Below are 23,444 nucleotides of genomic sequence, written 5' to 3'. Positions count from 1 at the left end.
TAGAACTCTTGGTCAAAATGAAACACCCGCCCTGTGAAGGATGCGAATGACCGTGAAATACTGGTCGTGGAGCGTCTCGGTTATTTTTTTCTCTAAATCCTTTTTGATGGTTTACTTTACGCGGTTTTTTTTTAAATTAACACGGTTTTTTACACGGATTTTTGAATTACGCGGTTTTTTACTAGGTGCGTATCACCCGTGTGAAAAAATTGAATGTATTTAGTTTCTAGTTCAAAACTCAGGAAAAATTTATTGTAACCTGTCATACAACTTTTTTTTATAATTTCATGATAACCGTTGCTCTTTCGGTAGAATTATTACGGATTTCATTATGAATTATCAATCATTACACCATAAACAGTTACGAATATGAACCAGTGAAATAAGTTTTTACACTGAGAAAACGTAAATAGGGTCGAAATTATTTTCTAAACATCCTCGATTGTTAACATTTTTCTAAATAACACACAAGTATCATTCAGAGTCCTTCTTGAGGTACGATGCTGACCTAACAAGTCAGTCGTCGTAGGTTGCTCTCCCCCGGTTCGGGAGAGACTGTTAGTGTCAGTAGGATTGTAGCGCTAGCCCCGCAATTGTCCTGTATACATTTGGCTGCGAAGTCTGTGTAAAATAAATAGAAGGTCGAGTTTCGATACGGAATGTAGAGCACCATTCATCTATATATTTGCAAAATAAAAAAAATTAATTGAACACTCTGTTGAAATTAATACACTGTGAAAAAAAAACAAAATATTTTTCACTTGCTATTCGCAAGGAAAACGTCAGAAAAATCAAATTTGGGTTTGATTTTGGACATTTGGTTTTATCGCAATATTTTTATTTTATAATTACTGATTGGTTAACCGAATCAAAATTTTCGCATATTTTTTGCCAATCAATAAATGATTTGAACGGCTTCTAAAAATCCTTCCCGAGCACAAAGCTACTCTCTTGTACGGTATGAATTGCTACAACACTGTTTTTCAACTTCAAGTTCAGATAGCGTTTCGAGTGATGCTTTTCGTGCACTCACTGCGGACTGCGGACATCAGTTCTATTCACCACTGGCACTCACGCACACCAGAAAAGTTTCACTCGCTCAGGAAAATTGTGCGCCGGCTCGGCAGTTGTCAAAAGTTTGTTGTCGATCAATTATTGCGGTTTGTGTTGCGCTAGGCTACGTTTCTTGTTCTGCTAAAGTCATTTATTCTACCACACAGTTGGATTTTAGGCCAATGCTCAGTAAGCAACTCATTTAGGTAAAGTTGAAGTCGCTTTGATTTGTTAGATTTGTTCTAATATTAAACCTGCTTGTGTAGAATGAATCTTTACCACTATCTGAATTCGGTCCAACGTGTCTGGAATGCCACCGAAGGGCAAGCTGTCGGCCGATTGCTTTCGCTTTCCGATTATCATGTTAACAACCCTACACTGTACGTGGAACACCCGGAGACGGCCGTGGATCGCCAGCTGGAGTCCCCATTGGATGAAATCGTTTCCTGCCATTTGAAAGTGCTCTACTATTTAACGAAAGAACGTAAGCTGCCTCAGTTTGTTTAAAATCGCTTTTTAAAAGACACCTTTCACTTTCTAGCTCGGAACTACAGCGAAGCTTACAGACAGCAAACGAACTGCATTCAGGCGGTGGTCAAAATGCTGCAAGCGCTTAAAGATGAGAATTGGTTCCTGCCAATCATGTACACAGTTGCCATCGATTTGCGCCGCCTAGCGGCCAAATGCGAGGAACAGTTAAAGACTTCGAAGCCGGGTGAAATTCTGGAGAAGGCGGCCGAATGTCTGATGGGATGCTTTCGGGTGTGCGCAGCGGACAATCGCGCTTCCGGTGCAGATACAAAGCGCTTGGGCATGTTGAATCTGGTCAACCAGCTGTTTAAGGTGTACTTTCGAATTAATAAGCTGAACCTGTGCAAACCATTAATTCGGGCAATCGAGAGTTCCAACTATAAGGATTCCTTTAGTCTGGCACAGCGAATCACTTATAAATATTTCGCTGGTAGGAAAGCCATGTTCGATTCAGACTATCGCAACGCGGATGAATATCTGAGCTTTGCTTTCGAAAACTGCCCGCGTCGGTTTGCCCGCAATAAGCGGCTCATCTTGACATACTTGGTTCCCGTGAAAATGCTGCTTGGATACATGCCACGTAAAGAAGTGCTAGAACGATACAATGTTCTGCAGTTCCACGATCTGACAATGGCTCTCAAGGAGGGAAACGTAAGACGTTTCGATGAGGCTATCCAGAAGCATGAGTCATTCTTCATCAACGCCGGCATTTTTCTGATTGTGGAGAAGCTGAAAATTCTGGCCTATCGCAATCTGTTCAAGAAGGTTTATCTCATCCTGCAGACGCATCAGATTGATCTGAATGCATTCCTGACAGCACTGCAGTGGGTTGGTGAGGAGGAATTGACCATGGACGAGACGCACTGCATCGTGGCGAATCTGATCTACGAGGGCCGTATTAAGGGCTACATCAGCTTGCAGCATAATAAGCTGGTGGTCTCCAAGCAGAACCCGTTTCCTAATGTTATCGCGGTTTAGAAGACGGTGGAACAATAAATCGATGTTTTACCATAATGCTGTGCTTTGTTTGATTGGTGGCGTGAGCGATTTTCTCTGATTATCAGCACTCAGCAGTCTGTTTAAAGCAAATTTCACTTACCATGACGGCAATTAAAAACTTTGTGTGGAAAACAGTTAGGTATGCAAACTTTATTCGCAATTCTTACCGGGAAGAAAATCAACCTCTTGACACTTTTCCCGTGGGTGTTTCGGCCGCACCGAACAACTCAAGTTTTGTCTTCAAGTTTCATTTTTGAATATATAAAATATAGGTATGTGGGTCTAATGTCTGGATTTTTAGCGTTACGTAATTTGTGTACGACGCCTTATCAAAAAAAGGAATGTTACGGATATCCGCACCCGCATCCTTCAATGCGGAACATCCGCATTCACATCTGCATCCGTAATCACATATCTGCATCCGCATTTGCAGATGTCTAAAAAATCTCATCCGTAACAGCCCTGATGGTCTGTCGACCGTGCTAGAGAAAGCGAAAAAAATCCGTTCGTACTGGGACATGGAGATGAGGCAGGGTTGCCACATTTAAATCTGTGTTTTCCCTTGAAAAAATCTGAGCATCTGTATCTGGAACAAAAATATCTGTAAAAACCTAAATTAATCCACCTAGCGGTCAGACCCAGCCTTTCTCATTCAATTTTTTATTTGTAAAAATAGATTTACATGAACGCTTCAATCCAATAAATGTATATTCACTCTTTAGGTTCTAAAAAATTGATGTTGTAATCTTTACATATAAAAATGCAGTCAAGTCTGTCTGTCTGATCCATATAGGCCCGAAAACTACCGAACCGATCGACGTGAGAATTTGTATGTAGGGGTTTTTGGTGCCGATAAAAGTTCCTATGATAGTTTGAGTCCCATACAAATGAAACATAAATTTTTGCACAACTCAAGAACAAACCAAGCAAATGAAACCGAATTTGGCATGTGGATGTTTTAAGGGGTAACTAATATATCCATAATAGTTGGATGAAACACAAATTTGTGCACATCTCGAGAACTAATCAACCAAATGGAACAAAATTTAGCAGGTAAATGTTTTTAGTGGTAACAAATATGTACATAATGGTTTGAAACCCGACTCCCTCTTCTATAAGGGAGGGATCCCATGAAAATGAAACACAAATTTCGCACAGCTCAAGAACCAATCAAGAAAATACAACTAAATTTGGTATGTGAATGTTTTTAGAGGTAACAAATATGTCCTTATGGTTTGACGACCACTTTTAGTTTCTGGAAAACAACCAAAAATATCTCCCAATATGGATATTTCCGGTGTCAGATTGATGCCAGAAAGTCTGCTGATAATGACAGAATACCACCCAATATGAATATATTCAGAATTTAGGCGATGTACAGAAGCCAAAAGACGAGGATGTTGTCATTTCGATAAAACCAATCATTTCAAACGATTTGTTATTTGACTTTGATCATATCCTATGGCCGATTCATCGTGCATTTGCAGACTTCGAACAAACCGCAAGGAATCAATGAACTTGGAACGTTCAAATAGTACGACACCACATTTAAATTATGTTGAGGCCACATATATCGATCAAAGCAGGTATAGTTTTAAATAGTCTTTGAATTTCTCTTCTTTCCATAACTTTTGAGCCACATATCAAATTGTTATGAAGTTTGTTATTTGTAAGTTTGAGAGATGACTCGTTCGTATGACACTAGTTATGCTCAAAGTTATGTAATCTTTGAAATAATAGACTTTCGTTGTTTTATTAACAATTTAATACATAACGGTTGCTTAAGTTTGATTATAATCAAATGAAATGGGAACGTGTAGGGCAGCCAAACTTTGAAACCACGTGTTCAATCATATTTCATCAGTTAACCCTTAACTAGCCCGCTGATCTGATAATAATAATCAAATCGGTTGTGTAGTTTCTGAGATAATGAAGTTTCGTGATTGTTACAAGTCGGCACATTACAAATGAAGTTACAGTTCGATTGCAGTAAAATTCAATAGGGTCTTCTGAGGCAGCTAGACCATTCATTTGACACTTATTTTGTGGAAATCGGGTCGGCCATCTCTGAGAAAAGTGAATTAGTCCAAGTAGTCTTCGGAATATGTTCCTTTGCATAGCTGGATTTCACATTTTTAAACATAACAGGCAAAGTAATAGTCCAACTGCAAAACAAATCAATAGGGTCTTATGGGGCAATTAGACCTTCCATTTGACACTGATTTTATGAAAATCGGTCCAGCCATCTCTGAGAAACATGAGTGAGATTAAACAGTCTTCAGAACACGTTTCTTTTCATAACTTTTGAACCACAAGTTGAATCTTTATGAAATTCAAAACTCAAGGGTTTTCTAGGTAGCCCGTTCTTTTGAGACCAATTTTGTTCAAATCGGTTGTGTAGTTTCTGAGATATTGATGTTTCATGATTTGCACATTTTTAAAACATAACCTCTAAACTAAAAATCCGATTACAATGAAATTCAATAGGGTCTTATGGCGCAACAAGACCTTTCATTTGCAATTAATTTCATGAAAATCGGTCCAGCCATCTCTGAGAAAAGTGAGTTAGAATAAAAATCTGCACATACACACACACACACACACACACACACACACACACACACACACACACACATACAGAAAATGCTCAGCTCGTCGAGCTGAGTCGAGTGATATATGCCATTCGGCCCTTTGGAGCACTTTTATACTTTCGGTTTTGCAAGTGATTGCTATACCTTTCTAGGAGAAAGGCAAAAATCTGTATTGTTTAAACATAAAGAACTTTGTATTTTTTAAGTTTTTATGCTACATAAACAAAATTTTTGTCTTAAAACGTGTGAGGAGTTGAAAATATGTTCAATTTGCTCAATATTTAATGAAATAAAATTTGGATTGTTTTTAAAAATCAATCTCAATTTCGAAAAATCTGTAAATCTGTACTTTTCGACAAATATCTGTATATACAGATTCTGTACCGTTACTTCGGCCAAAAATCTGTAAAATACAGATTAATCTGTACATGTGGCATCCCTGAGATGAGGTCGAATTTACAACTGTCTTTGTCAAGGCATTGTTGACTCTTTAATTAAGTACACTAAGGTCGCTTTTTACGTGTTTTTTTTTACGCGGATTCCGGAACTAACGCGGTTTTTTAACGCGGATTCCAGAATTTACGAGGTATATTTTTTTGCGTGGATTTCGGTTTCTCTTCACTCGGATTGCATAATTAACGCGGTTTTTTTTACGCGGATTCCGGAATTTACGCGGTTTTTTACGCGGATTCCGAAATTTACGCAGTTTTTTACGCGGCACGTATCCCCCGCGTAAAAAGCGACTTTAGTGTATTCAATTGTTCCGCAAAAGAACAATTTATTGTTCATCTTATTATCGGATATTATGCTACTCGAAGTTCTGTGCTTTTCCCTGTAGCCAGCGTTGCCAGGTATCCAGATTTAGCTGGATTATCCAGATTTTTGAATATGTATCCAGGTAGACAGCTTTGATGTCCAATTATCCAGATTTTTCATGGATGATCCAGATTTTATCCAGATTTTATTTTCTCTGTTCCGCAAAAAGGTCATCACTTCAATTTTGGCGTGAAATTTTGCAACCCCAAGACTTTTATCCGAAAAATTAACCTTTCACCCCACGAAATGACTGCCAGATTTTTATTTTGCCTTTTCCAGATTTAAAAAAAATGACCTGGCAACGCTGCTGGTAGCAAAATAGATGATTCCTTAAAAAAATGCCTTTCGAACGCTTTCATTTGTATTGAAGAGCTATTTCCCTAACACGAACATCAGAAAGGAATCTCAAAGGATCGCTTCTCTGGTATAATTACGACATCGATTCTCTGATATGAATACGACTCTCGAACTCATGTAGGGATGAATGACCATACGAGGTTAAAGTCCAATCAAAAGAAATCAATCTCTCGAACGCATTCCGGTTTCGAACGTCAGCAAGGGTAGTCAGTGGTACTCTTCTGATAACATTCACACTTAAAACTTGATGGCCGACAGATTTTTATTGCCAACACCCCCGTTTGTGTGTTACCAACATACGTCTGCTTTTCTTTGGGGGCCGTCCAATAATTACGTAAGCATAATATTCCACTTTCTCAAACCCCCCTCCCTCCCTTGTAAGACATCGTAAGATTTTTTGATACCCCCCCTTCCCCCTAGTAAAATCTTACTGCCAGCATATATATATATATATATATATATATATATATATATATATATATATATATATATATATATATATATATATATATATATATATATAAATTTTTATTCTAGTTTTATCATTATGAAGCAAGCACAGTACTTCGTTTCATCTTCTGTCCTCTATCCGAGTACTTCTGTAATTTCCTTTTCATGAATTTTACCGTCCACGCTTTCAATGAACATGGTTATTTGAACAGCTGCATCAGCAATGTTTTTTTTTACATAAGATAATCAATTAACCCCCCTCCCTCCCTTGTAAGATAGCGTAAGAAAATTGCACCCCCCCTGAAGTAGTGCTACTGCACCTACCGGTGACGCTGCCACCTCTACTGCTAATAATAATGCATTGTTGGTTAACTAGTTGTAAAATTTCCTGCTCGAAAAGTTCCTCGACCTGATCGGGAATCGAACCCTTCATCACAACCATGTGGGAGAGCTAGCCGACCGACATCGCTAACCACAGAACCACGGGAACCATTCTATTTTATGTTTGCTTCGCCACAGCAAACATAACTAGCATTTTCACAGGGAACGTATTAACTATTTCCGAGTCTTGTGCTTTCAAAAATTCGAAGTGGTGACTCAAAGTCGGCCATTTTTGGATTCAATGAGGTTTCACCTTAATGGTTGCTTTTCCCCATAAAAATTGACAGAATGTTACAACTAGTTAACCAACAATGCATTCTTATTAGCAGTATTAGCTAACCGACATCGCTAATCACAGAACCAATGATGATTTCCTAACCGATTACTGTAAGAATGAAGGTAATCGGTTCGAAACTGACTGATTTTTAAACATTTGAAAGTGGATAATTTCCGTGACGCTCTCTATGTTTACGATTTTGCTACTTGTACCCCTATCAGGGTCGGATTTGGAATTGTGGGGGTCCGGAGGCCAAGATACTTGTGGAGGACCCTTTTCAGTTGTAAAACAATTATCTCATACAAATATGTACGTTAGAGGATTCTGGTACAACCAGGATTTGTTGGTTTTTCGAAACTTCAGTTATTCTGAAGTTTCATGAAACTTTTTGGATTTGTATTTTTTTGTATATCCACGACGACAAGGAGGATACAGTTGAACACCCAGCGGCTATCAACTGGAGAAGTGGCTACAGAATACCTACGAAAGGTTGATGAGCGGATCGAGGATCAAGTTGGAGGTAGCCTGAATGAACAAAGAAGGCATATCCGCAGTGCAATCAGCACCACAGCGGGAGAAGTGTTGGGTATATCGAGCCACACCAGGTTTGATGCTGAGTGCCAGCGAGTGACGGGTGGAAAGAACCGCACCAGAGCTCACATGTTAGCCACGGCTGTGACTCGTCAGAGCGTAGTAAGATACCGGGAAGCTAGAGCTGCCGTTAAGAGCTGAATGACCCCTCAGGTTAAAGGCTCTATAATAAAAATCAATCAATCAATCAATCTAGAGCTACTGATTCTTGCGGAGGTGGAAGGTTGCTTTTTGCGTCTCTAGGCACGATGCGAGAAGCTTCTACAAGAAGATCAATAAAATCAGGAACCGGAACGTGTCAGCCCCTATCTTGTGCAACGATAGGGAGGGAACCTGATTACCGATAGAACGAGGGCGGACAGGCGCTAGAAGGAACACTTTATTGTGCTGTTGAATGGTGAAGAAAACAGCGTAGTTGAAACGAGCAGGATGGTGATTGAGGATGACGGCAAAGCTGTGGACCCACCATCCATAGACGAGGTTAAAAAAGCAGAGAAAGAGCTGAGGAACTGCAAGGTAGCTGGTAAGGACGGTATTCCAGCCGAACTTTTTAAAGTCGGGAGCGAACAGCTGTATCGTGCTTTACATCGGATCATGCTTAGAGTGTGGTCTGATGAAGAATTGCCCTCGGACTGGTAAGAGGGTCTCATATGTCCGAAGGCCAGAAAGGCCACCACTTGGACTGAAGTTATTATCGAGGCATAACCCTTCTCAACACCATTTACAAAATTCTCTCCCGTATTCTGTTCCATAGTCTGAGGCCGTTGTCGGAGATCTTTGTTGGCGATTACCAATGATCGAGAGCGACGCTTCACTACGGACCAAATGTTCACCCTGCGACAGATCCTCAAAAAATTTCAAGAATTCAACTAGCAGACTCACCATCTGTTCATTGACTTTAGGACAGCATACGATACAGTGAAGGCGAATTATGGTCGAACACGGTTTCCCAAAAAAACTAATTAGGCTGATACGTGCAACCCTTGAGGACTCTATACCATGCATCAGGATAGCCGGTGAGATATCTGACTCCTTCGTTACGTTAGGTGGTTTGAAGCAGGGAAACGGGCTGTCAAACTTATTATTTAACATCGCATTGGAGGGTGCTATACGGAGGGCCGGCGTGCAAATAAAAGTGGCACCATCATAACGAAGTCTCACATGCTTCTAGGTTTTGCGGACGATATCGACATCATTGGTATCAACCGTAGAGAGCTTCGGAACCTCTAGTATCCTGTCGGATACTATCCGGATATCTGATCGATCCGGATTTTGGATATTTTTCGGATATCCGAGGTCGGATATCTAGGTATTTTAATCCGGATAGTTTAAGCACTAGTACACTAGTGATATGTGACAACGAGGTTAGCCGTGAAATAAAAAGGCGCATATCAGCTGCAAACAGTGCCTTCTACGGATTGCGTAACCTTTCACTCTACAATATCGCACGCTAGCCTGGGGGCTTTCACTCTACAAAACACTAGTTCTTCCCGTGACCCTCTACGGCCAAGAAGCAAGGACGTTGAAAGAGGCCGATCGGCGAGCTATCGGTGTTTTTGAGCGTAAGGTAGGGTTTTGGTCCCCTGCCGGCGTAATTCTGTGTCGAAATTTGTATATAGGTAAATCTGTAGGGGAAAGTCCTCTATATTCGGACGGGCTCTATGTCCGGACAACAGTGATTTTTTGAAAACCAAAAATCCCAATGTTGTTTTGACATGATGAGAGAAGAGTAAATGAAAACTTTTTGCATTGTACAAGTTTTGGCATCACTGTCTGCAAAGGTAAACAAACGAGAGCTGTCAAAAGTTTTAGCCTACTGGTACAAAGTGTAACGCCTAAACTTTGTTCTAATCTTGAAAAGACTTTTTTGGACTTTTATGGGTGAATTTCACATAAAAGTCAGTGTTAGTAAGTTTGTTTTGCATTGCAGTGCATATTAAACGCATAGTCAAAAAATTATCAGAAAAAAAACAAATTCTTTAAAACATTAGTGAGTCCTCCATGACAGAACACTATCTCATCCTCTGTGTCCAGACAAGAAAAAGCTCAACATCGGGCATGAATCTATCAGAGACTTATTTTTTTCTTATTAATATTAATACAGGATATGGAACGAAAAACAAAACCTTCTTGGTCTTCGGAGCAACTAAAGACTTCTCTGAATATGGTGCTCTCGAAACAGATGACCATAAGAAAAGCAGCCGTAAAGTACGGGGTGCCTAAAAGCACTCTGCAAGATCGTATCAGTTGCATCAGATCAAGCATATGATTATGGAGCGCAAGCCTGGTGGATTTACAAGGACGTTTTCTCCCAAATACAAGGAGCTGCTTGCGCATCATGTTACGGATTTGGCAAATCGTTGTATGCCACCTACCAAGAAGGAGTTTTCCAAACTTGACTATGATCTCGCGGTAGAGCACAAAATTCCACATCGCTTCAACACTGAGAAGGGTGTAGCAGGTAAAAAAACTTATTACAGTTTCATGAAAAAGCATGGCTTTTCACTGCGAACTCCGGAGTCGACAAGTCTTATGAGAGCTGTTGGATTTAACCGTCCACAGGTTCAGTTGTTTTACTCGAACCTTGACAATATGATGACGAGGTACAGATTCGAACCGTCCAGAATATATGATTGCGACGAAACGGGAGTTACTTGTGTACCTAGGCATCAAAAGATTCTAGCTCCCAAAGGTGTTCGACAGGTTGGTAAACTGGCTTCTGCTGAGCGTGAAAAAAATATAACAACCGTTTTTTGTATGAGTGCATCCGGGAACTACATTCCACCACTGTTCATATTCCCAAGGCACAAAATGAATCCTATCACACGAGTCGCAAACTGCCAAAATCTTCCATTTTTGCAAGTATGAAACAAATACATATATCTAGGCTTTTCTGTAGCCGACTGCCTATGACACGAAGGTTTTTTCCTTCTACGGAAATGCTTTTATTGTGACAAAAAAAAGATTCCTCTCATCCTGGCTGTAAGGCAGAAAAATGGTTTAAAATTAGTTTATTTGACACGGCACGATACATTTTCTGTTTTACTGAGCCAAGTACAATTCGTATTAATTCTACGTTAGCAGGGAAAAGAGGGAGGCCTTTTTTTTATTCTCGCGGCCGACTACGAGCTAGTGGGAATTTAAGGTGAGAGGAGGGGGTATACAATTTTGACCTTAAACTATTTTGGAACTTTGTTTTTCAACTGGTAGAGCAATTGTATTCTTGTTTGTTGTGGGTTCAAAATATTTGTGTAAGCATAGATGCGGGCTCTTCGTTTCCGTGTCTTCAGCATAGCATATTTGTATCCTTAATCTGACAAATAGACAAAGAAAATTTTAAATTTTAATGTCAGCGTTTTTCAGAAAGCAGTATAGCAGTGTCATGTACTGGAGATCACCGCTTCCCAGAATGTCTCTAACGGGTACGTTCGGTTGTTTTCCTCGGGCCCGAAGGGAATCTATAAGCTCGGACCTAACACCACAGTATTCGGTACACGACCAAACAACATGCTCGATGTCATGGTAGCCATCGCCACAAACGCAGTGATTACTGTCTACAAACCCTATACGAAAGAGATGCGTGTTTAACGTGTAGTGATTGGACATAAGTCTGGACATCACGCGAATGAAGTCCCGACCGACATCCAACCCCTTGAACCATGCTTTCGTCGATACCTTAGGAAAAATGGAATGTAGCCACCGTCCCAGTTCATCTCCAGTCCTCCAGTCATGCGGAACAATATTTAGCTCAAGAAACTTGTTGAACAAATTCAACAAGCGTCTTTTTGCAGAGTCGGGTAGATTCTTCAACAGGTTGAATTTTATTCTATCTAACCCTGGAGCCTTATTGTTGCACGACAGGAGAGCCATTGAAAATTCCAACATCGAAAATGGAGGCTCTTCCGTAGTTACTAATAACGCGACGCGAAAGGTTTTCTGTTCCGGTACAGAGTCCGGACAGACCTTTTTGGCAAAATCGAGTATCCAGCGATCTGAATACTCCTCACTCTCATTCGGAACGTCACGGTTCCGCATGCGCCTGGCGGTATCCCAAAGAGTGCTCATCGCTGCTTTCCTCGACAACGCGTTTACGAACCGCCGCCAGTACCCGCGTTTTTTCGCCTTTACTAAGCTCTTCATCTGCCTGCCCAGTGCCTCATACTTTCAAAGTAGGTTGACAGTGCCGTACTCCCGGTAGTCCTTATACGCCGCGGACCTTCGCGCGTGCAGCTCAGAGCACTCTTTGTCCCACCATTTGTTGGGAGGGCGCTGTCTAATCGTTACCCCGGGTATCGGTTTCGTCTGAGCTTGAGTCGCGGCGTCGATTATTAAGCCAGCTAAGAACGCGTATTCTTCCACCGGAGGAAGTTCCTCGTGAGTCTCGATAGATTCCGCTATAATAGACTCATAACGCTTCCAATCAATATTACGTGTAAGGTCGTAGGAAATATTGATTGGGTTCGGGGGAGTTGAACCATTAGCAATTGCTATAACGATTGGAAGATGATCACTACCGTGGGGTGTAGGGAACAAGAATAAAAAAGCAGGAAAGAGAGAGAGAGAGAAAGAGAGAGAGAGAGAGTGAGAGAAAGAAAAATAGACTACAAACGAGAGAGCGTAGAAAAAGCAACAAAAGAAATTAAAGTCAGTCGTATGATTAACATTTAGTGAGAACGACGTTTTGATCATGGTTGGCAAAAATCCAGAAAATGGATGGACAAGACACTACAGACAGGTTTTTTATTAGATTTGTTTAGTCCGATTTAAAAAAAATAATTTACCTAGAAGTTTCAACATTCGGCAAATCTCGATCTTTGTTAAAAAAATCTAATATGAAGAATGTTCATATTGACACTTTAAGAAAATTTTACCGACAAAATATGGAACAAAAAGTCGAAGCATAAACTGTAGTAAATGTTGTTCACAAGACACTTAAAAAATAACCGACTGTTGAGTATACCATTAGTTAAAATTTGCTATAAATCATTCTCAATAATAGGTAAAGTTGAGGTTATGAAGTTGCAAAAAAAATATCTCATTCATCATTTATTTGACACGGCACAAGTACAATTTAACGTTTAACGGCGCCAATCATAGCACCTCGCATAGAAACATGTAAATTTCATACGAGACTAGATCTTTTTTACACCTTAACAATCCACACGCAAATATCCCATGATGTAGGGAACAAGAATAAAAAAGCAGGAAAGAGAGAGAGAGAGAGCGAGTGTGAGAGAAAGAAAAATAGACTACAAACGAGAGAGCGTAGAAAAAGCAACAAAAGAAATAAAAGGCAGTCGTATGATTAACGTTTGACGTTTGACGTTTTGATCATGGTTGGCAAAAATCCAGAAAATGGATGGACAAGACACTGCATGGGGATCGTTGATTACTTTCCACTGGCAATCTAACGCTAGTGATGTCGAGCAGAGGGATAGGTCAAGCACGCTTTCACGTGCTGGAGGATTAGGTACACGTGTCGCTTCCCCAGTATTCAAAAGTGTCATATTGAAGTCGTCGATCCAGTTACAAATTAAAGAAGATCGGTTGTCGTCGTACAGCGACCCCCATAGCGAACAGTGAGAGTTAAAATCTCCCAAAATCAAAAAAGGTGCGGGAAGCAATTCTGCTATATCAAGGAGACGCTTCTGTTCAATCCGCGCGGATGGGGGAATATATAACGAAACAAGGCATAGGTCTTTTCCATTTATATTTGTTTGAATAGCAACAACTTCAATATTCGAGATCGAGGGGAGGTCGATTCTGAATAAAGAATAGCACTTTTTGATCCCTAAAAGTACCCCTCCACCGTGTGAGTCTCGATCTCGACGAATGATGTTAAAATCGTGGAAATTAAGTTGGTCATTTGAATTGAGAAAAGTTTCACAGAGCGCGAACGCATCACAATTGTATGTGTTTACCAAATGTGAAAATAAATCAAAATTGGGGATGATACTTCTGCAGTTCCACTGTAACACAGTGACAAAATTCCTAACCTCTTTCGACGTATTAGTCATCGAAAGATACGATAGCTGAAATGAGGGGCCAAGTTGCTGTGAGTTGCTTCAAAAAGGTTTTCACTGTAGGGAGAAGGGCAATATCCAGTCCACAATATCAGAGAATTTTATGAACCCTGTTTCTTTTATGTCTTCTGATCGAGAAATGGGTGCACGAGGGGTTTTTGGTGCCCCAGGAAGCGGTGGGTACTCCTGGTTTGATTTGTAATTAAAACCGGGGGGTACTCGCTTCGGTTTTTCTTCACCGCTTCCTTTTTGTGTTGTCTTATTGGTCATTCCGCTAGGGGTTATCTTACGACCTTTGCGAGAAAGATTAGGAGAGTTCTGCAGCATTCTCCTCTTCCTAGATCCCTCTGGCAAGGCATAAGAACACCCTTCGACGTGATCGTCAGATATACCCTCATCGGTTGGCAAAAAGGAAAAGATGTTTCCTGTCGAGGGTGGCTCAGCCCTCTTAAGCATTTCTGCAAAAGAGCGCTTTGATCGTTCCTTAAGGGAACGCTTAATTTTTTCCTCGCGCTGTTTGTACGCGGGACACGCCGAAAGGTCATGCCGAGTTCCCTCGCAGTAAAGACACTTTTCAGTATCCTCACTGCAAGCGGTCTCAGCATGATTGCCTCCGCACTTGCTGCAGCGTGCCGTGTTGCAGCAGTAGGTGGCTGTATGGCCTAACTGCTTGCAATTTTGGCAATGCATGACCCGCGGTACAAACAGGAGTACAGGCAGACGAACCCTGTCCAAAGCTATGTAGCTCGGCAGTGCGGATCCGGCGAATGTCACCCGGAAGGAATCCGAAGGGAGGAATTTCTTCTTCCCTTCTTCGATGGATGCTGAATGCAATTGCTTGGCATCCAGTATCGTTACATTTTGAATCAGGGGGTTCTTGAAGCAGCCAACCCCGTGACGCAAAATGTCATCGACCGTGAGGCTTCCTTCGGTAACCACACCGTCGATCTCCACGTCCTTGGCAGGGATGTACACGCGGTACTCCCTTGTAAAGAGTTCGTAGCTAGCAATTTCGTTTGCTTGCTTCAAGCTACTCACGACAACTCGCAGTTTGTTCGGCCTCACCTTCGTAATCTCGGTTACGGCCGGAAACTGTTTTGCCAGGTCTTTGCCTATTTGAATTATATTCAAAGGTTTTTTTATGGGCCGGAAGTAAACAACGTAGGGACCGCTAGCGGCATCTGGGTAAGCTTTTACCCGTATTTCCGGTACCCTCGGTACAGGGCTAGGTAGCGGGGATGGTACAGGGGAAGGTAAGGAAGAACTGCTGGGGGAAATTTCAATTTCTTCCCCATTTGTTTCCACATCCAGGAAAAGTTGCACCTGCATGTCGTCCATTTTGAGGGAGCGTTACGCTCTACCGCACACAAACGATAAATATTCGAATGGGAGGGGAGGGATCAAATAGTTGGTATTATATTTTAAAAAACAATATTTCAAACTACAATGGATCAAATATAAAAAAGACAGTATTACTAATAATAATAACAATAGTAATAATACTAATACTAATAATAATAATAATAATAATAACAACCATAATAATAATAATAATATTGATAGTAATAATATTAATAATGATAATAATTCTAAAGTGAATACTTCACCGAACGTCTAAGTCACGATTTCTCGGCTGCTAGTAGGATCAATCTGGAAGTGTGTCTCCGCAGAACAAACAATGACGATCCAGCTTCGTGTTGTAACACAGTGGCCGTGGTCTTGTAGATGCCACTTGTTGTTGATTTCCACTCGCTCGATCGTATGGTGGTCCGTGCTGCTAGCGGGGTAACAACGGTGAGGGGGAATTATTCTTGCTGATATATCAGCTGCGTATCGGATCACTGGCGGGGTAGCCTGCCTCTACCAGTGTGCAGAAGATGTTTCTGCCGATAAACTGTAGGCTATTGTTATCGCGCAGCACAAGAACTAATCGACACAAAAAAAAAAACACCCGTACGATAACTTGTGTATTGTTATTTTGCGAACTCAAACGGAGATGAACAATTTGCGTCTAATCGAGACGAAAGCAAAACAACGAATGTTCAAAAGCAGAAGAATCAAAAGCAAAAATATTATAATAGATCGGGCCCAAGATACTTCCTTGAGATACAACAGTTTTAAAACGTAATCCATCAGATTTCCCATTTAAATAGTTAACCTGAAAATTGCGATCTGCTAAGTAACTTTGCATCATTTTCGTGATGTGAAAAGTAAAACGGAAATTGGACATTTTAGCTGCTATACCTTTATGCCAAACACTGTCGAAACCTTCAAATCTATTAAGTCGAATCATACTAGTTACTCTAAGTAACTAAGAAGTAGTGGAATGCCCATGGCGGAAACCAAACTGGTCATTTGCGAAAATTTAATTATCATTAATATGTGTTATAATTTTATTAAGAAGTATTCTTTCAAAAAGTTTGCTTATAATAGAGAGTAAATCAATTGGCCAATAACTTGATGCTTCAGCTGGATTTTTTTGGTTTCAAAATTAGAGTAACATAAGCATTTTTCCATAGCAGCAGTCATATATCATAATTTTGTTGCAGAAAAAAACGAACCATTTCATCCATATAAAATAATCGTGTAAATTTACATGTTTATTGATTTCCGCAGATTGCGATACCTTAGGTCAATAAATACATAAATAGTTTTAGGGGCCCTTTGTTGTGAAGAGCCTTGATAAAACTAAACATACTAAAAACTGCTACCTTTTCTTAGCCAATGAAAACCCTTCTACTCACCAACTGCCCCCGTTTTTATGAACTCTCGTCCTCGTTGTTGGCAGGACAAAATATGCATACCGACATGTCAGAAAAGGTGTATAAAAGCTTGGCACAACAATAACTATACTTCCTCGGTAAGAACCTACATGTGGGTTGGGGGAAAAGTTCTTGGTTTATTGGTTTACTCGCAGTAGCAAAACTGGTGATGAAGTTTAGCTGCAAATGCTGTCATCAAGCGGCGTGCATCAGAGAACGAGGTTATGTATAGGGAAAGTTTTCCCCGACAGTCAGTATATGAAACCGAACATATCATCGTCTGTCAGTGCACGTTGCTGGATATTTCCGGGCTGTCCAAGTTTTTCTTCTCCTCGGTAGGGTATCAGAAGAGAGAAAGCCAGTTGTGGTGCGTTTCAGTGAGGCGCAACGTATGAGGTTGTTCTGGCACCATTGCTGCACACGATGATGAATTCCAGCAATGCAATCGACCAGCCCCACGGTATCTAACGAAATCAAAACGGCTGTCAGACGGAACGAAGACCATTCCAAGCGGTGTCATAATTGGCGGGCATACAAACCCGGCAGACAGACTCTTCATGACTTCTACCGGTTCTGAAACAGAACTGTTCGGTATTAGGGTAAGGAACGACTTAAGCAGTAGCGCCTATTTTAATCAGTCGAAGAAAACAGGCCTCAAACACCTGCATTTTGATCAATATCGACAATTTCAATGATGGAAACGAAAACATTGATTGTCTAGCTGCCTCACGGATATAGATAATACCGTTAATCACAAAAAAATCTGTGAACAATTGCAATTGAAACAAATCGACCTATATTGCAGCCATTCAGGAGCCACTTCGGATGCTGAAAAAAAAAACGCATGCAAAACAGATGGAAACTGCTTAAAATAGGTTCGGGGTGATTGGAATAGTGTCCCTCGATTCGTAACTTTGATTGACGATTGTCAAAGTTTGCTAACTTGGTTTTACAATCTGAAAACAAGTTCTGATAGAGAAAACGATAGCGAACAGATTGATATACTACTGTTTGAGTTTCACCCAACACATTTCGAGTTTTCGTCTGAATACATAGGCGGTTCCTAAAGCTGCTTAAAATATGTTCCCTACCCTATATTTTTATCTCTGCGGTGCATTGATAGCCATCCCTTTTTCCCCCTGTCGGTGGCACTTGAGGAAAGCATTTTTATGTTTGCATCATAATCTATGTTTTGTAAATGGTTTGGCCTATAAATTTCTGTTACGCTCAAAACACTGTCTCGTCTGCCACTTATGAAGCTCTTCCGTATGTACGAGCGTATGGCACTAGATTTTCTACCCATTTGGCGTTAGATTTAAATTTAATTTATAATCGATTAGTGACCCACTTAAGTGCAGCAGCTGGTTTTATTTTAGATAGGAATAACAATCTGTACTTACCTAGCAGCGCCTGGAAGAGTCTGGACTTGAATATCCTTATAACACGTTCGATGGCACTGCGAAGTGCTCTGTCCTGTGGGCTGGACAGACGTGAGTGGTAATCTTCGAGCAGTTCCAGAGCTCGGTGTGCTTCTGCAATGAAAATATGTGGAAAAGAGAGAAAAAAAAAAAACCTTATAACAATCAATTTGACATCACTCTTCGCTAAAACGGATAGGTCAATGCCGGCGTCATTCCGCGCTGGTTATGTCATCCTCGTGACTCGTCGTATCGATAGAGGAAAACTCGGATCATGGCCCCGCAGTGGGCCGCTATAAGCGGGCATCACGGTCATAGAAATAAATACTCGACCACTGTTTGGCGGTGCGAACATTTGATCACTCCCTGTCGAGCAGAGCTATGTATACTACATCCGTACGACCAACTGCGGGTTATTTTTAGGCAGGAGAAAATTTCATTTCAAGTTTTGTCTCTTTTTTTTGCAGGTTGGTTTCTCATATTTCATGTGGTATTTTTACCCTCGAGCACAAGCATGTTTGTCTGATTTGTGATTTGTATGATCTGAAGGGCGATAGACAACCTTCACCTATATTGATTAGCCCCGCCAGCGTTCCCCTGGCCATGTTCAAATTAAATTACCATTAGCTTTGATGAGTCTTTCAACTGTACTGTCGAAATAAATGGTGACATGTTTTATGTTCATTTAAGTAACACTTCAACGCATTACAGCATTTTTTGTTAACTTTCCAATGCTTGGCTCATATTGAAACTCGGTAGTTGCGAGCAGGGTCAAAACTGCATTTTTCTGATATAATCCAAGATGGCGGCCAAAATTCTGATCACTCCAAATGAAAGCCCTATCATTCCTCTTTACAGAAAAGTGCTTTTAGATTCCAAAACGAATTTCAAAAATATAGCTCAAATAAAACATCATGAATTGCTAAAATTCAACTTTTCTAGAAACTATTTCTCCCCTTGGTGACCGAGGGGACAACAAATTTTATCAAACAAAAATGGCATTATCAATTTTTTTCTATTTCTAACAACTATGTGCATTAGGGTGGGAAAAATGATCGATTTTCTAGAACCAAGTTTTTTTGGTTTCTTTTGGGGCCCCACACAACCCTAAACTTACCGGAAGTCGATTGGTTTTGTCTCCGCTTGGCGCATTGCATTTCAAATTTGTATGAAAATTTATATGGGAAAACCCACTTTTTTGCATTTACCTTTCTAGAGAGCTTAATAATGCTCTAATAATGCACTACATTATGTTAAAGTACAGTATTTCAGATGCACAACAACTTCGCAAAAGACACTGAGGAGCTAGGATGTCCCTAAAAATAGCTATAGAGCAAGATCGCGCCAAATCACCGATGGTCGAATATCGACCATTTTTGATTTGAATGAAACTTTGCACACGTATTTGGCTCAGCAAACTGAGCATTTTCCACAGATGGAGCGATTTTTTACACCCATGAGTTACATTCTGAAAGGGCGTATGCCTTTTGGCATAGGTTTTATTCGAAGCATTGTAGCCCAGAAACCGCTGGTTGTATAGAAAAACTGTCTGAGAATGAGTTGTAGGGAATTAAAAATGCACCATAAAAAAATATACACTGTACAAAAAAAAATAAAAATAAACATTAAATTTCAATTTAAAAAAAAAGTTGAATTTTTTTCTATTTTTTTTTTAAAGAAACTTGACGTTAATACGCAACTTTAAAAAAAAAGTCCAGGATGGAGAAATGAAAAATATTTTTTTTATGGTAGATTAATTTTTTTATAAAAATTCTAATTCAAACATTTTTCAAAATATTTGTATTCTGATGATTTTAAAAGATGCAGAGAGTCATTTTGAATCAAAAAGCTCTTGGTAGTAAACATTTTAAACGCATTGGTTTTCGAGTTATTTTAAATTTAAGCTCGATAAATTAATTATATTTCGGAAAATACACGTTTTTCTTAATTTGTCCATGGTTCTCCAGCAAAAACCTTACGTTCATTGGAATGCTTGATCAAAAATATACAATTCATTCTTTGACAACAAAACGATTGGATAAATAACTCAAGCGCTAAAACTTAGCCTACCTACACGTCCCCCCTTGCCGAATGTTTTATAAAAAAATATGTTTGTCGTGCAACACTACCTACTTGTTTACTAATATAAACTGTTTTTAAAGTACGCAACCAATAACTACTGGGTTACTTATAATATCTGTTTTCGTATATAAATACGATTGCACTACTCCAGATGTGTTAGTAACAGTTTGCATTTTGTGAAGATGAATAAAGTGAAAATGGAATACACCAAGCCCAAATGCTGTAAACCCTTTCCTGGTCATCGGTGTTCATCAAGCTTACGCAAATTAAACGAAAACGTTATTGCAAAATTAAAAACATTGAACAGTCAAGCTCATTTTAATACGTCTTTATCAATTTGTGATTCGTTTAGTTATTTGAATGATAGTCAAGCCACCATTCATCCCTTCGTTGTTTACTATTCAGAATCTGGAACACTTAAGAATACCAGCTTCATCATAATATCGGAAGTACTCCATCATGATACTGTTGCGGTTCAGGTGTTCATTGCCAAATTAATGAGTTTTTTGAAAACAACAATAGAGTTGAAAAAAGCGATATTAATGTCTGATGGAGCTGCCTCACAATATAAAAATAGAAAAAACTTTGCAAGTTCAACGTCGATGCAGGGTGGAATTTTTTGCGACTTCTCATGTTAAAGGCCCATGCGATGCAATTGGTGGCATATTAAAACGAATGGCAGGAAATGCAAGTTTAGCTAAAGAACATGAACATCCCACTACAAGCGCAAAAGAATTGTATGATTGGTCTAATCAGAAAAGTCATAAAAATTCATCAAAAATGTCATTTATTTGGGTATAATATGAAGAATATGAACAAGGAGTAACAGAATGGAGCAATATTTTCAAAAAATCTGTAATAATATTTGCCACACAAAAGTCTTACTCTTTTGTTTCGATTTCAGAAAATAAGATACAAACGAAGCTGTTTTCAAAAGATGACGAATCATTTACTTATGATGTATATGAAATATAAGGTGAAACTAGTTCTGTAAAGTATCTATGTCATGAAAAAATATGTTTTTAAGATAATAAAACTCGAAAATAAATATTTGATTCTTATATATATATTTATATCACTTAAAACATTTAACTCTTTTCTTGAGAACCGTTCGCCCAATCGTTTTATTGTCAAAGAATGAATTGTATATTTTTGATCAAGCATTCCAATGAACGTATGGTTTTTGCTGGAGAACCATGGACAAATTACGAAAAACGTGTATTTTCCCAAATAATTATAATTTTTCGAGCTTAAATTAGAAATAACTCGAAAACCAATGCTTTTAGAATGTTAACTACCAAGAGCTTTTCGATTTAAAATGACTCTCTGCATCTTTTAAAATCATCAGAATACAAATATTTTGAAAAATGTTTAAATTAGAATTTTCATAAAAAAATTAATCTACCATAAAAAAATTATTTTTTATTTCTCCATCCTGAACTTTTTTTTTAAATGCGTATTAACGTCAAGTTTCTTAGAAAAAAATAAGAAAAAAATTCAACTTTTTTTTTTAAATTGAAATTTAATGTTTATTTTTAACTTTTTTTGGTCAAAAAAATTTTTTTTGTACAGTGTATAATTTTTTTTATGGAGCATTTTTAATTCCCTACAACTCATTCTCAGACAGTTTTTCTATACAACCAACGGTTTCTGGGCTACAATGCTTCGAATAATACCTATGCCAAAAGGCATACGCCCTTTTAGAATGTAACTCATGGGTGTAAAAAATCTCTCCACCTGTGAAAAATGCTCAGTTTGCTAAGCCAAATACGTGTGCAAAGTTTCATTCAAATCAAAAATGGTCGATTAAATTTTCGCGTATTTCCAGGCGATTTGAAATGATTCTGCTCTATAGCTGTTCAAAGTTGAGTATGTCGATTTAAATGCAGAAAATCTTGTTTTCAGCCAACATTACCAATGTACCGGTGTCAGTAGGATTCCCATCAGAAGTAACCTTTCGTAACGAGTTTATACACTCAGCTGGATCAAGCAAACAAATTTAGTTCAATATTCTAGGCACAGGTAGAATCTACAACGTGTTTCAGAGGTTACTTCTGATGGAAATCTGACTGACGCCGGTACACTGGCAGTGTTGGCAGAAAAAATGATTTGCAACATAAATTTCGACATAATCAACTTTGAACAGCTCTAGAATTTGTTTAGGGCACCCTAGCTCTTTGGTGTTTTCGGCCAAGTTGTTAAGCATCAAAAAACCTACCATTTGAAGTCATGAAACCTATGGTTTGAGCCACTTTGAGCTCTTTAGAAAAAAAACGTTGGTTTTTCCATACAAATCTCCATATAAATTTGAAATGCAATGCGCCAAGCGGAGACTAAACCATTCAACTTCCGATAAATTTAGGATTGTTTGGGGCTCCAAATAGAACAAAAAAAATTGGTTCTGGCTTTATGCTATCAAGTTTCGTTTTTACCATATCCCACCCTAATGTGCATTGACACCAAATTCGAAAGATCTTGTGTACCTAGTGGCCTAGTTTCAACGAATTGTTCTATGCTCATATCAAATGAAATTCGCGAGATAACATTTCGAGTAAGGATAAAATATAGGATTTCTGTCAAACCATTTTATTTACCCAAGCAAACTGTTTCAATTATTGAAACTGATCCCCATTTATTTGTTCTTCTTCAGTGCAATTGCAAAAAAACAAAAATAACTAAGGATTTTCACACTTATGCTGACGAACTTTCGTCCGATGGAAAACCCCTTCTATAAAAGTGGGCAACTTTTCACTAGTTAGTGTTGTTTTGAAAGCTACTCTACTAGCAAGTTCACCAGATCGAATCTGTTCAAACTACTCACTCAAACTACCACTTTTCAAAAAATAATAAACATTCAAAATTTTTAAATTTTGATTTCCTTCAATTTTCGCTTTCTAACGTAGGGTATCGAACGTCTTCGCCAGTGGTTTTCTTCGGCACTTTTTCTGCAGCAATCTTATGCAAAAGGGGGCCGAAGAAAACCACTGACGAAGACGTTCGATACAGTACGTCTTGAGCTGCACGACAGATCAGACGTATTTTCGGTTGCTTGTGGACTGGTCTTTGACTGCCTATAGCTTCAAAGTTTGTGTTTTGTCAGTGTGTCTTTTTGA

At 39.2% G+C, this 23,444-nt stretch overlaps 2 protein-coding genes across 3 annotated transcripts in view; one reads left to right on the top strand and one right to left on the bottom strand.

The window, feature by feature from the left end:
- Nucleotides 1-23,444, bottom strand: part of LOC129718584 (disks large 1 tumor suppressor protein) — a 170,515-nt gene that overhangs the window by 114,796 nt on the left and 32,275 nt on the right. For both annotated transcript variants that reach the window (XM_055669504.1, XM_055669505.1), the window contains exon 3: nucleotides 18,232-18,363. In XM_055669504.1, the coding sequence (XP_055525479.1) occupies nucleotides 18,232-18,363 (132 nt within the window). The remainder of the gene's footprint in view (nucleotides 1-18,231; nucleotides 18,364-23,444) is intronic.
- On the top strand, nucleotides 915-2,911 carry LOC129718585 (PCI domain-containing protein 2 homolog). The gene is made up of 3 exons (XM_055669506.1): nucleotides 915-1,259; nucleotides 1,320-1,537; nucleotides 1,595-2,911. Exons 2-3 carry the CDS (start codon nucleotides 1,321-1,323, stop codon nucleotides 2,560-2,562), a joined length of 1,185 nt encoding a protein of 394 aa, XP_055525481.1. The 5' UTR covers nucleotides 915-1,259; nucleotide 1,320; the 3' UTR covers nucleotides 2,563-2,911.

The sequence above is a fragment of the Wyeomyia smithii genome, chromosome 1, assembly GCF_029784165.1.
Source record: "Wyeomyia smithii strain HCP4-BCI-WySm-NY-G18 chromosome 1, ASM2978416v1, whole genome shotgun sequence".
NCBI lineage: Eukaryota > Metazoa > Arthropoda > Insecta > Diptera > Culicidae > Wyeomyia > Wyeomyia smithii.
The sequence above is the reverse complement of the archived record's forward strand: the minus strand, read 5'-3'. Positions and strand labels throughout refer to the sequence as shown.

Bases quoted from the DNA above. Each gene is read 5' to 3' on its own strand.
- LOC129718585 (XM_055669506.1), top strand. From the start codon at position 1,321: ATGAATCTTTACCACTATCTGAATTCGGTCCAACGTGTCTGGAATGCC. The intron at 1,538-1,594 runs GTAAGCTGCCTC...TTCACTTTCTAG, and splicing joins CTACTATTTAACGAAAGAAC to CTCGGAACTACAGCGAAGCT.